At 43.2% G+C, this 14,076-nt stretch overlaps 1 protein-coding gene across 3 annotated transcripts in view; it reads right to left on the bottom strand.

Annotated features, from left to right (window-relative positions):
• CSGALNACT1 (chondroitin sulfate N-acetylgalactosaminyltransferase 1) overlaps positions 1-14,076 on the bottom strand; it is a 252,115-nt gene that overhangs the window by 10,831 nt on the left and 227,208 nt on the right. For all 3 annotated transcript variants that reach the window (XM_023760843.1, XM_023760845.1, XM_023760844.1), the window contains 2 exons: positions 3,807-3,985; positions 2,825-2,919 (listed from right to left, as the gene is read on the bottom strand). In XM_023760843.1, coding sequence (XP_023616611.1) covers positions 2,825-2,919; positions 3,807-3,985 — 274 coding nt within the window. The remainder of the gene's footprint in view (positions 1-2,824; positions 2,920-3,806; positions 3,986-14,076) is intronic.

The following is a 14,076-nucleotide window of genomic DNA, read 5'->3' on the forward strand; positions in this document are numbered from 1 at the left end:
AGAGAGACACATCGATTGGTTGCCTTCCCACATGTGCCCTCACGTGGCCGGGGATCAAGCCTGCAACTGAGGTACATGCCCCTGATGGGAATCGAACCTGGGACCCTCAGTCCCAGGGCTGACGCTCTATCCACTGAGCCAACCTGGCTAGGGCTTATCATTCCTTTTTATTTTATAACTCCTTAGCTCCCACACATTCCATCTCTATGTTAATGTCTGTAGTTTGATGTTCTCCTTTGGGATGTTTGTCAGGTCATTCCCTTTATATTTCAGCTCTCATCTAGACCCTAAGTCAGTGATGGCGAACCTATGACACGCGTGTCAGAGGTGACACACGAACTCATTTTTTTTGGTTGATTTTTCTGTTAAATGGCATTTAAATATATAAAATAAATATCAAAAATATAAGTCTTTGTTTTACTATGGTTGCAAATATCAAAAAATTTCTATATGTGACACAGCACCAGAGTTAAGTTAGGGTTTTTAAAAATGCTGACACACCGAGCTCAAAAGGTTCGCCATCACTGCCCTAAGTGAATCAATTCCCCCTGCACTACAGTAAGAAAATCCTAGTTTGGGCCTGTGCTCGGCTACCAGCTGTCTGTGTGATCTTCAGTAAGTCTAGAGACAAGGAGGGAGTAGTTGAAATTATCTCGCAATCACTTCTGAGTAGTTGAAATTATCTCACAATCACTTCTGAATACACAAAACTGTTTCAGTTCTCTGCCTCCAGCAAGTGCTCAAAAAATGGCTCACCCAGTAAAGAACAAAATCAATACTTTTCTTTTTTGGATGGAGACCCCTGCATCTCACAGACAGCTGCTGTGTTTCTCTGGACTAAACAGTCACAAATACTGGACCCCGAAAGAGCAAACTTATGTGGTCGAGGGAATGTTAAAGGTTGCAGGGTAACTTAGAGGTTCCAGCTGTGGACACGGCAATCTGGCTTGACCACTAATTCTGAGAATCTGAGGAACTGGCTTCCCCTTACACCTGCTTCCCTGCAGGAATGGTAATAACAGGATAAACCTTTTAACCTGTAAAATGACAAGAATTCCTTGCAAGCAAATAAGGTCTTTAGGAGTTTAAAGTAAAAACCTTAACCTCATTTGATGTCAAATGTAATGCGGTACTTTATTTAAAATCGAAGGAACTTTTATTCGGATTGGTTGAAGGAAAATAAATCCTGTTTCCCACTTCCCCCTCAAGCCCTATTAGAAGCTCAGAACTCTTACAGAATGGAAATAAGAAGCTTTTCTGTCTCAATGAGGGTGGATAAAAATTGGTTTTGGGGGAGTGAAACCTCTTACCGTGTTTATGTACAAAGCACATATGTACATATGGTACATAAACAAACATTCACCATATCCAGGGTATTAGAATTTCATTGGGGGAAGGGAAAACTGAATTATTACTGTCCTGTGTGGCTTGTGTCCCAAGTGGAACCGTGCTAGGACATGACCTTGTCCAACCTGAAAGAACCTGAGCTGACTTTTTTAAATTGGAGCAGGGCACAGGATACGGCTGGAGAAAACAGGTTTTGCTACTTCTGGCAGCTTGAACACAGAATCCATCCTACAAAAGAATTTCATAAAACATGTATTTTTGCCCTAGCTGGTCTGGCTCAGTGGATCGAGCATTGGCCTGCGTACTGAAGGGTCCTGAGTTTGATTCTAGTCAAGGGCGCATGACTGGGTTGCAGGCTCAATCCCCAGCAGGGGCTGTGCAGGAGGCAGCCAATCAGTGATTCTCTCTCATCATTGATGTTTCTCTCTTTCTCTCCCTCTCCCTTCCACTCCGAAATCAATAAAAATATAGTTTTTAAAAACAACAACATGTATTTTCCATGAAAATCGATTTCCTCTCCCATTGCACAGAAGCATGTCCATTCTCACACAGCAGATTTCCTTCCCAGCCTATGAGGAGCTCAGTGGGAGGAAACATGGCTTTGCCTCAAACAGGAGACAGAGCTAACCAAGGCAACGAACAGACGGCCCCCAGGTCAGATGCTCCCGAGACCCAGCCTGAGCCAGAACACCGCCTTGACACGCCCAGCTGATCTCTGCAGGAAGAGATCACAGCCCAACTTGACAAGAACGGGAAATTGATTCTCCGCGGGGCAGGCCTCTTTGTGGCACAGAGACCCTCTTCTGGCTTGTCTCGTCTTCCTGTTGCTGCCCTGCTTCTCTGCTAAGTGGACTGACTCCACCACCAACGGAGACAACTCAGCTACAGAGATCCTTGGTGGCTTTGTGGCTCCACCTCCATCGCCTGTGCAGCTAAGATCATAGCAGAGAAGCCACCCTGCCTGTGACACTGCTGATGCTAATGTCCACCCCAAGTCACCGTGATATGTGGGAATGAGAGCATGATGGGAGGGGGCTGGATCTAGTCCCTGCTTCCCCACTGACTCACTCACTGTGTACTGGGGTGAGCCACCCCTTTCTGACTTCCGGTTTCCATCTGCCAAATGGGAACACAATCTTACCTTTCTTACCTTGCAGGTTTGTTTAATAATAAAGAGAAAATGTGCTGCATCCATAATGCAACAACACTAGTTTCCAAAAACCATAGAAGAAAACTAGGAAGGTGTGAAATTACCTTTCTGTAAGGTACTGTTCCTATTTATTTTCCACTTTTAAATATTGCAAGCACTTTTAATCAACAAGGCACTGGGAGCAAAGGCCAGAACGTCTGCCAAACTTTAAAATGAATACAGGACTCAATCCGCAGATTTCTACTCACCTGAACTCGTGGTCAGGTGCCCTAGTAATGAAAGACATGAAACAGAGTCCCACAGAGGCACCTGCGAGTCATTACTCACCAGCTGCTGTTCTAAGGGAGGGACAGCATCGTGATGGCCGTAGATGATGCCAGGATTGTACTGGCTGAAAAGGACTGGATAAAATACTTTCTTCCCTGCAGACCAGAAAGAAAACATTCGCTGAAAGCAACAGACGAAACTATTAGGTTTGTTCATCTATATTCAACCCACTGAAACATCCCAGATATGTGCATCCACTTTTCCTTTTCCCTTCACTCAAGTCTAACACAGATCTTAGAAGTTCTGCACCAGGTAGACCAGATGAATAGACTCTCAAATATTTCTAGCCTCTTAGCCCAGGAGTGATATTCAAAATAGTGATATCAACCAATGAGAGTGGGTGTGAAAGACAGTCCTAATGCCCTCTGCCCTGCCAGACATTAACCCTTTAATTGCTGGCTTGTGGGGAAGTCTGAAGGGTTGCCAGAGGCTGGGGTGACTTTGTGCAGCAGGCATAGACATGGGGAGCCTAGGGCAGTTACTCTTTATCAACTTATCTGAAGAGTTTCAATATTTTAACAACTGGCATGCCCATTCCAGTAGTTATCAGCTGAATACCAGTTGTGCCTATAAGTCAAACTCCATGAAAATAATTTTTATATTGTGAGTTATTTCTGCTCAGCTTACTTCTTCCCTTGGTAACTACCCACAGCTACGCCTTCCCTTTGGTTTCAGGAAGTTTCTCCAGGTCATGTCCTCATTTTCTCCTGTGAATGTTCATGAAAGTCGACGTCCCAGGTGAAAATGGAAAAGAGGTTATAAAAATTAGCTTGGGACAAGGAGTCCCAGAATTATGGTGGCTGACAAGCCCACACTGTGGCACCAAAGGAGAAATCCAATCTTTCCTTTGTCACTGGGGGGAAATAAGGCTGATTCAGAAGCAGGACAGCAGAGTGAATTATGAAGAGAATGATGCCTGAGTGTCGGAGCCAAATGCCACCTGAGGGAGAGAAAGAGAAGAGCGGACTCCATACACCCTTACCTGGCTGTGTGTTCAGCCTGCACGTATTGAGGAACTCAGAGGTGAAGTGGATGTCAACGTCACAGAAAAAGAGAAGGACGTTGCTTCCCTTCCAGAAGCGGGCTCCTACATCAAGTCCCTTTCCCCGGGAAAATTCTCCATTCAGTTGGATGAAGGTAAAGTTCCTGAAGTTGGCAGCTCTAAAAGGGAAGAAGACACAGTCCCTCAGGTTTCCCAGGTCAACAGAGTCCCCTGGAAAATACACGACCAAGGGCCATCCACATCCGGACATGTTTCTTTTGTAACCCTGAGGGCAATGAGACTACCAGGCAGTTACAGGATGACCCAGACTCTTCAGAAATACATTGGCATTAAAGGTACCAAGAACAAACACCTAGCAAAGTTTTAACACCAGTTTATTTCTTGCTTCTCAGTAATTTTCCCAAATTGAAAACTGTACTGTCATGATTAATGAATATTTTTTTGTGTGTGATGGAGAAAACTTGAACCAGTGAGCCAATGAAACCCAGGAAAATCTCCATACCTTCTGAGCCAATGAAACCACTGGGCCAAGGAAATGAAATCCCATTGGAATGGCTCCACCTCGCAACCTTTCATCTGTATTCAACTCCAGGAGCCAGACCTGATAGTCTTGATATATGCTTATCCCCAAACAGATCTAAACCTGGGTTCCTTCCCCACGCTCAGGAAATGCAGAAGAGCGAGACAAGGAAAATGACAGACTTAGGTTCAGAAGACCAGAACTGCCTCAGACCTGGCTCTCCATAGATTAACTCTGTGATCTAGGCATTAACCTCCCAGAACCTCAGTTGCCTCATCTGCTAAATAGGAATAATAACACCTTCCTTAACCGTCTCACAAAGTTATTAGTTAGGTAAACACAGCCAAGAGTAGAAAGCACTATGTAAGCATCAGCTACTGCTGTCGCTGGCACAGGCGAGGATTCCCAGGCCCAGGGCAGTGAAGCCAAGACGTTTCTTCCTGCGGCTGTTCTTTCCCAGGCACAGCAGTACCTTCTGAAATAGGACATATCTCCGCACAAGTTCCAGGAATTCATTCAGTACCTAGTGGGATGGAGACTGTCTTCTACCAGGAAGAACTAGAGAACCACTTATAATCCTATTCTAGCTCCTAATTCCACCTTCACAGATGCCTGGAACTTGGCAAATCCCCCTATTCCTGCTGACATCACCCTTCTTTTCACATCTGAGTCCTCACTGTACCTGGCCTATCCCTATCCCTCAACTTCTCTCTAATCCTGATGTAGTGAAAACACGTTCAAAAACCTATTTCCATTTTTAAAAGTATGTCTTCCACTTGGGTAAGGGTCAACATAAATAGAGAGTCATAAACTTTTCAAATGCTAAGTTGTACTGATATCTTGTAATTTAATCAGTGGAACAAGTTCTGCTACCCCTTCCTAGACTTCTCATCTTCTTTCAGATCTGGGAGTGAGCTTGGGTTTTTATCTTGGGAATCTGTGGGCCCAACCTGTCTGAGTCCGATGCCAGACATGCTTTTCAGATTTAGATCAAGGCAGGAGGCCTGGTAATGGGAAGGGCACTGGCGGACGACTCAGGAAACCTGGATCCAAGACCTAGAACTGCGCCCCCATGAGTGCAGATGTTTGCAAACATGTAAATAGATGAATTATTCTAATGCTAGCTCTGCCTCTAATGTATCAGGGGCAAATAGCTTCATTTCACTGGCCTCGGTCTCCTCACTGCACCAAGGCCCTTTCACTCTAAAATTCTATTTCTGTACATTCTGCATCCTGTTCAGCACTGCTCCACATTTAGAGGCACTCTCCTCTCCTTCAGGACTTGACCTTCACTCTTCTCCAGCCGGGGGCCGAGTTCATCTTTCCTGTGAGTAGAACTATGGTTGTGCTCCACAGCCTCTTCAGTCCTCGATTGGCCCTAGTGAAGGATAGGTACCTCCCTGTCTCCCAAACTGTTAGGTGCAGTCATCTTTGTCTCCCTGAGGGTTTCCAAAGCCCAGCTCCTATAAGTCAGGCTCAACTCACTTCTCCTGCCCTATTTGCTCAGTTTTCTGGAAAGTGTTACCCTTGGGCATTGCCTGGTCTTTTGCCTGTTCATCTAAGGGAGTCTCCAGGTCTCCCATGACTCATCTGCCATCCTGAGACCCATCTTTCTCTCAACACCAGGAGCAGGTCTCTTGCTTTTCTTGTCTCAAGGTTCCTGCTCTTTGAGACACTCCCTGACTGCGGGGTGAGCTGTAGCTACTTTGCAGGGCAGAGAGGACTGACATGCCCAAACACAGGGAAGCGGCAAGGCTGTCCTCACTCAGGTTGTATCTGACTCATAATTCAGGGTCCTCCTCCAAGAGGTCTTCCAGTATCTATCATTCAAGAGCTCAAATATAAAAATGCTTTATATTTAAACAACAGCAAGCAAGGTTTGCCAAGGGAGAGGAATACAGTTTCCTAACACTGTGTGTTAAAGGAGCTGCCAGTTTCTCTCCTTAACAGCCTTACAGTCCATTTGTATAGATAGAGCAAACATTTACAAACGTCATGTTGAATACTTAAATAAGAACACAAGGCAGCATCAGAAACTGAGGTAACACCATTAGGGGTAGGACAAGCCTGGAGATGATCAACCTTTGAGTGCATGCTGAGTGCTACACATTTAGAGAGGAGAGTGGTCATTATGTATATAGACTCACCCAATACACAAGTTAATCTAGGTTGTTCTTTCCAAAAATTCTCCAAACCCTGGCTTGGGCTGCTCTTCCCTGCTCTGCTGCAGCAGGGGGTGGGGAGGGGAATGGGCTTGCCAGTCAATCAAAGTCCCTGGGAAAAGGGGTAAGGAGAACATTGTTCCCAGTGTTTGAGATGACCTTAATTTGGAAGAACTTTTTTTAAAAAAAAATCCCAATCTCTTTCCTCTATTCAATCTCCTTCCTTTCTCTTCATCCAATCTCTTTACAGGATGAGATAATCCATGTTCAGTATGCCTGCAGGCCATACAGAAAGCCCCAGGACACAGTGCCCATCCCTGTCCAATCACTGCCCACACAGAAACCAGTGCCCATCCCTGTCCAATCACTGCCCACACAGAAACCTCTCACCCCACGGGGCCAGTGCCCATCTGGCACCAGCAGCCTCTACTTCCCTCCAAACCCACTCCTTCCTCTATGCACAACCCTGCCTGGCCCAGCTTTGCTTGGCCTCCTCATCCACCCTGACCAATGCTGACCAGCAAGAGACATGCATCATTACTGTGGGCCTGGTGGCACACACATGTGATGTCCTTATGTTGAAGGCCTAACTAGGGAGCTGGACATCAGTGCACACAGAGGCAGGGTGGGGACAGAGTCATCGATGGCCTGGGTAGCACATCCGCTGTCATGGGCACTGGAGAAGGCCCAGGGCTAACTTTAAGTTGTCATCCACCTGTGGTTCCCAGAGTGGTTGCCAGGTCACCATGCTCAGCTCGGAGTCCATCTGCAGATGGATAATGGTACTATCCTTCCTCCTAATCACTCAACCCCGGCACTTCTTATAATTAACCATTATCTGGGGAACCGCTCCTTCTCCTCTCCTGCCATTGGGAAGGAGCTCTGGTCATTAACAAGTGTCCTCTACAAAGGAAGAGGGCTGAGCTGGAAACACCAGAAAAAGAAGAACCTGGAAGTGGGACGCCCTCCTCTCATCTCAAGCTCATCGGCACCAGCACCAGAACACAGGATGCAACAGGACAAAGAGAAACCAGCTTCTGCAAGACAGTCAGGCCTCTTCCCTCAACACATCCCCTATTTTCACTCAGACACTGCTCTTTGGGCAGAAGATGCGCATACTAGCACCCCTTGCTCAACAGTATTTGAAACAGTGTATATTAAGAGGCAGCCAAGCCATGAAAAGCAAGGACATTCCAATGCAGAGCATTGATTTGCCCCAATGTGGTCTGGCAGCTGTGGGTTTAAAAATGTGCACAACATGGCCACAAAGTTGCAATCCCAAATGCAGACCATCAAGGTGCACAGACAGGGACCCTGTTTTGTCCTCCGTCTGTCCCCCCTGCCCCACAGTGACCAGCCAGAAGATGGCCGCTGATGGCATGGACATGGTTGGGGCCTCCTGCCTCTGCTCGGTGGTCCCTCCTGGGATATGTTTCCTCCATCCATTCCAGTGAAAGTCTCACTTAATCTTCATGGCCCATGTCAAGCGTCACTGCCTCTCTCATGCTCTGCTGCAAACTAAAGCCCCTCTCTGGGCTCCCAGGTGTTTCACCCAGTCCTGCCTCTGTCCTCCTGTGCCCAGTGCCTCCTTGTGCCTTTGCTTTGTGTAGACACGCACAAGATGACCTCGCAGGCTCTAAACCTCGGAGGCCAGGGATGCCTTACTTTATGTTTCTATCTTCAGAGGTGATCTGACACCATGCAGGAAGTGGTAGTCACAGGGACACAGTAGATGACCAATAAACACTAGATTAATCAAGAGCCAAATCAATGGGCAACACTGAGGCGCATCTCAAATCTGTTATTGTGGGAAGGCGCTGCCCCAAAATGCCACCTTCTTCCCTCAGGTGGGCACTGGAGAAGCCCCTGCACATCAGTCCATTTCCCACATCAGAAAGAGTCTTGACCAACAGATTCCAAAAAAACAGACACAAACCTAAGTAGATAAATAACAGAACAAAAGAGAGCTGAGGAAAATAAGATGCAATCTGGTCTGAAATATTTAATTCACCCATGCAAAGAAATGTAATATTTTGCGGCTCGTCTCATGAGGCATGGACATTTTTCATGGTAGAACGAGAGCATTACATTCTATACTTGGTGATTTCCTATTATGCATCAGAGTCTGCAGTTTCAAAAGGGCACATGATTACTCATAATTATTTCTTCTTTTCTTCTTGACTTGTATTATTGGCTGATGAACTCTTGAGTTTCTCATTGAATTCCTTTCTTTTATATAATAAGTCTGGCATATGGCGACTCCTCCAAGTTATACATAATCATTCTGATAGAGGTTATAATGACCTGAGAAAGCTAGGGTTTCTGCTGGAGATTTAATTTCTCTAATTGACTTGCATTTCCCAGAACTGCTGGATTAAAAAATGATGGAAGATCTTGCTGTCTAATATGATTTACTCTAATACATACTTCTTCCCACCACTGCAAGGAAATTCTCTTAACGTGACACTTCCCACAACAACCCTTCATTTTAAAGAAGCACTTAAAAATTTACATAGGAACCAGTATTGTATTCAATGTATAATTTACAGTTTTAAATCTAAGAGCCCTAAATACTAAAATCGCCTATGAATTCTACTTACTGAAGACATCTGAATACAGTAAAGGATTTAAAATAGGCAGTTTGAACAATTAATTTAGAATTTTCTAGATTCTGAGCTTATACAAGGCTCTGTTTTAGCAAGTTCCTTTTGAAAAGATAAACAATTGATAAGTCATTGGCTAGACTACCAAAGAAAATGAGAACTCAAATTAATAAAAATTATAAACAAAAGAGGAGACATTGGAATTGGTAACACAGAAACGCAAAGTATCATAAGAGATTATGTGTAATTATATGCTAATAAATTACGTAATTTAGAAAAAATGAATTCATGAAACATACAACCCACCAAGACTGAATCATGAAGTAATAGAAAAATCTGGACAAATCAATAATGAGTAAGCAGATTCAATCAGTAGTCAAAAATCTCCCAACAAATGAAAGCTCAGGACCAGATGGCTTCACTAGTGAATTCCACCAATCCTTCTCAAAACTCTTCCAAAATATTAAAGAGTCCTCAAATAACATTGGCATGGCCAACATTGTTTTATTTTAACACTAGAGGCCCAAAGCACGAAATTCATGCAAGAGTAGGCCTTCCTTCCCCCAGCTGCCAGCACCGGCTTCCCTCTGGCACCCAGCAGGCACCCAAGACCCAGGCTTCCCTCGCAACCCTGGCTTCCACGGAATGACATCTGGAAGGATGTCCGGTCTAATTAGCATATTATGTTTTTATTATTATAGATTGATGATATGTCATAGGAACTTAACTCTTGTTTATATCAAGTAGCCTATGGTACAATTAGTTTTCTTATACACTGTTTCACTTAAAGTCACAGATCCTCTTGATGACATTGAGGACTTACTGTGTGTAGCTCCAAGCATATGTCTACCTCAGCCAGAATTTCTCAAAGTGGGAGCCATTGACCACCCACATCAACATATGGAACTCATTCTAAATGTTGATTCTTAAGCTTAATCTCAGGCCTATTGACTCAGAATTTCTGGGGTTGGGTCCCAGGAATGTGCATTTTTAAAAGCATCCCAGATTATACAAAGCACACTTATATTTGAGAACCACTGAGCGAGAGGCTGTAACCTGTGATTAACTAAAGCTTAATATGGAAAACTCTGTGGAATAAGAATCAGATATTAAGAACTGATTGATACTGCTTTCTTTGGTAAATATTTTTACCAAAGATCTTATAAAGGAATATCTACACTAATAAAAGAGAAACATGCAAATTGATGTCACTCCACTACGCCCATCAGCCAATCAGAGCGACTATACAAATTAAGCCAACAAAGATGGCGGTTAATTTGCATACGCAGGCAGGGACTGAAGACTGAAGACTGAAGAGGCTTGGAGGAGAAGCCAAGCCTCGCTGCGGCCACAGCGGACCAAAGACCTGGGTCCCAGGTGCCAGAGGAAAACCGGTGCCGGCAGCCAGGGGAAGGAAGGCCTACTGCGCGAATCTTCATGCAATGGGCTTCTAGTATTATATATTATCACACACACACACAGAAATTAAAATTTAATGAAACAATATTTATCCTTACTACTTATAGCTTCTATCCACTCTATTTCAATTATTTTGTAATACTGAGCATAAATCTATTTCACAACTTTCTAATAAATCACAAACTTCAGTTTGCAAAGCACTGATTTATAGCAATCAACTGAAAAGTAAAGCTCAACTGAGTGAGCATAAACTGAGTGAGTAAAACATTGCACATAGTCATCAAAGTAGATTTTGAAAAGATATTCTTAACTATATACTTAGCTGCATTTAGAGCAGTTTAATCACAATACTGATACCCAAATGAAATAAATTTCATTTAGACTGATTTCATATCTCATTACTTTCAACTAACAATTATGGATTTTAGGATGGAGTACATTGGAGTGAAGAGTTCAAGGCGTGAGTCCTGGAAGTTCACAGACAAGCTTCAGATCCTGGCTCTCCCAGGTGTCGGGTGGCAGCCTGAGTAACAACCTCACTCAGCCTCAGTTTTTAAAATGCAGCTAACCGCATCTACTACTATCTTGTGAGGTTGCTGTGAAAATTAAATAAGATCCTCCATGTAAATAATAATAATTATTATTATTCAAAGGTAAGATGCATGTGAACAAGAGTTATACCTTCTTAAAAGAATGATAAAGATGACTTTAAAAGCTTCTTATTTAAGTTTTCAACTGGATTACTATGGACTCAGGCTGGCTGCAGAGAGTGGGGCATTCCTAGGAGAGATGGTCTGATCAAAGCAACACAATGGAGGGTGTAGGACAGGCCCCAAGGCATCAGTGGCATCAATACTGCAGATATCACCAGTTAACAGAATGAGGACATCCACAGAGAAAAATGGGGTTCCAATAAATGTTGCCAAGATTTCTGTAGCACCTCTTTCTTTAAAGCACTGGTCAATTCAGTCTCTAACACGACGTTCTCTGCTATGGGTAGATTAACCCCTAGAAATTTTTCAACTTTTCAAGTAAAGGATCCCTACCACTTAAATGATGTTACTTTTCTTGATCATATTCTCTTCATTCTTTGCTCACCAAGCAACCTGCTGATTGAGAATTCAGCTTGTCAGGTAATTTGATATGGTGAAAAAATGCCTTTGATAATAAGAGTCCGTAAGCATTCTAGTCATTTGAAAGGGTATTTCCCATAACAATGTCTAAACAACCTCGCTAAGTTTTTGAAATGGGGCTAATAGCATCTATCTTGTGACATTGCTGAGAATACTAAAGATCATCCACGAAAATAATAATAATGATTATTATTCAAAGATAAGATGCATGTGAATAAGAGTCATACCATCTTCAAAGAATGATAAAAATGATTTTAAAAGATTCTCATGTAAGTTGTCATATATATCATCCATCAGACTTGGGTAAATTTGGTTATATGTATCTATCAGCAAATGTCTGGTCATCCTTTGCTGTCCTGGGAAGGTGCCAGACCTAACAGGACTGAGGGTCACCTGGAGAGCTATTTACAAACACCTCGGAATGGGCAGCTGGCTGCCATCAAGGCCTCTCCTGGACAGCCCCTGGCGTGGACCGCCACTTTCTCAGACAAAAGCTCTCAATCCTGGCTGCGTGTTAGAATCATCTGGGAAACTTTAAAAAGATCAACTCCCAGAGATGGATAATTCCAGAGACATTAAAACCTATCCACAGTGCAGAGGACACGAATTCTAATAATTCATACTCCCCATTCCTAAGCAGAGGTGAAAAGGATATTGCAGCCCATTGCAGTAGAGATATTTCTATTTCACATTTAGGATATTCAACTATTTTATTCTCTTTGATCTCCCTTCAACAGAGGCCGTAGCTTTAAGCTGTTACTGGTTTTAAACTCTTAACTCACAACTGATTTAAAACAGAATTCAGCAAACTTTTTCTGGAGGGGACAAGAGAGGAGAGAGTTTACGCTTGGCGAGTCATACATTCTCTGTCACAACTATTCAATTCTGCAGCTGTACCACAAAAGCCACCATAAATAGTATATAAACAAATGAGCATGCCTGCATTCCAACAAAACTTACAGAAAGAAGTGGTGGGCAACATTTGGCTAGGGGACTGCCTCAGAATGGTTGAATAAGTATAATTAGCATTCTGTTCTTGTGCCCATTAATACAAAATTAGTAACAAAGCATGAAAATAAATACAGAGTGCACCCAATCTTGGAATCTTATCCTCTGACTGTCATCCGATTACCATTTACCAGAAATTCAAAACAGAGGTTCTGTTTATATTTAGGCCATATTGTGAGAATCAAAAAGTCTTTTCTGTCACAGGTATAGTTTAGATACTGACTCCATTTCCTTTTTATATAAATCTCCATTTTGTAGCTTAACCTAGAACAGTGGTTCTCAACCTTCCTAATGCCGCGACCCTTTAATACAGTTCCTTATGTTGTGGTGACCCCCAACCATAAAATTATTTTCGTTGCTACTTCATAACTGTAATTTTGCTACTGTTATGAATCGTAATGTAAATATCTGATATGCAGGATGTATTTTCATTGTTACAAATTGAACATAATTAAAGCATAGTGATTAATCACAAAAACAATATGTAATTATATATGTGTTTTCCGATGGTCTTAGGCGACCCCTGTGAAAGGGTCATTCTACCCCCAAAGGGGTTGCGACCCACAGGTTGAGAACCGCTGTTCTAGGTCCTAGAACAACCCCACCCCCTTTGCACCACTCCACTTGAATTAGTCATTCGAGCCAGAACCTGAAGCCACTTTCTTAAGCCAATCAGAGCATGGTGCAGCGAAGAGTCAGGGATAAAAGGAGAATGGACTTCCTGATTGGTCTGTCTGCCCATCAACTTTTTGATTGGCTAAGCACCAAGCCATTTTCAAGTGTCTGTCTCATTCCCATGACACCGTTTAAGAGCATTTCTAACAATTTGGACCTATTCAGACTATTTCTGCCACTACCACCCTCTAAGCTTCACTTACGGAGAAACTACCCTCCCACCCCCTCCGATTACTCAACTGAAACCCTGCAAACATCCAAAACAAACCACAAGGGAGCATGGCAGTACCATTCCAGCTTCCTCACTAGTAGAAAATGCCATAGATGTTTATTTATTAACTAAATATCTGTAGGGGAAAAATCCATCTCTACTGTCGTTAAACATATTTATTTTCCTAACAACTGGTCAATGGGGTATAAATATAAATCCTAAGTCTAAAGTTTTTAGTTAAATAATTTCTGTTCAACTGAATAGATTTAATTAAGGATCCTGCCCAGTCATCACTTCCTGCTTCCCTCTCCTCTCTCAATATGCATAATGAATGAAAATCAGAAGGGTGAGACCATTGGCTGAGTGAGTGCCATCCAAGCATGGATATCACTCTTAGCCTTACAAGCTGTGGCTGAGATGGCGCTGACTGCACAGCCGTGCCCTCCCCAATTCCCACTCTGTGACATAAAGACCTCAAACCTGCAGTGCTGAAAGTGAAGACATCCAATCATGCGGAA

This window comes from Myotis lucifugus, unplaced genomic scaffold, assembly GCF_000147115.1.
Source record: "Myotis lucifugus unplaced genomic scaffold, Myoluc2.0 scaffold_194, whole genome shotgun sequence".
NCBI lineage: Eukaryota > Metazoa > Chordata > Mammalia > Chiroptera > Vespertilionidae > Myotis > Myotis lucifugus.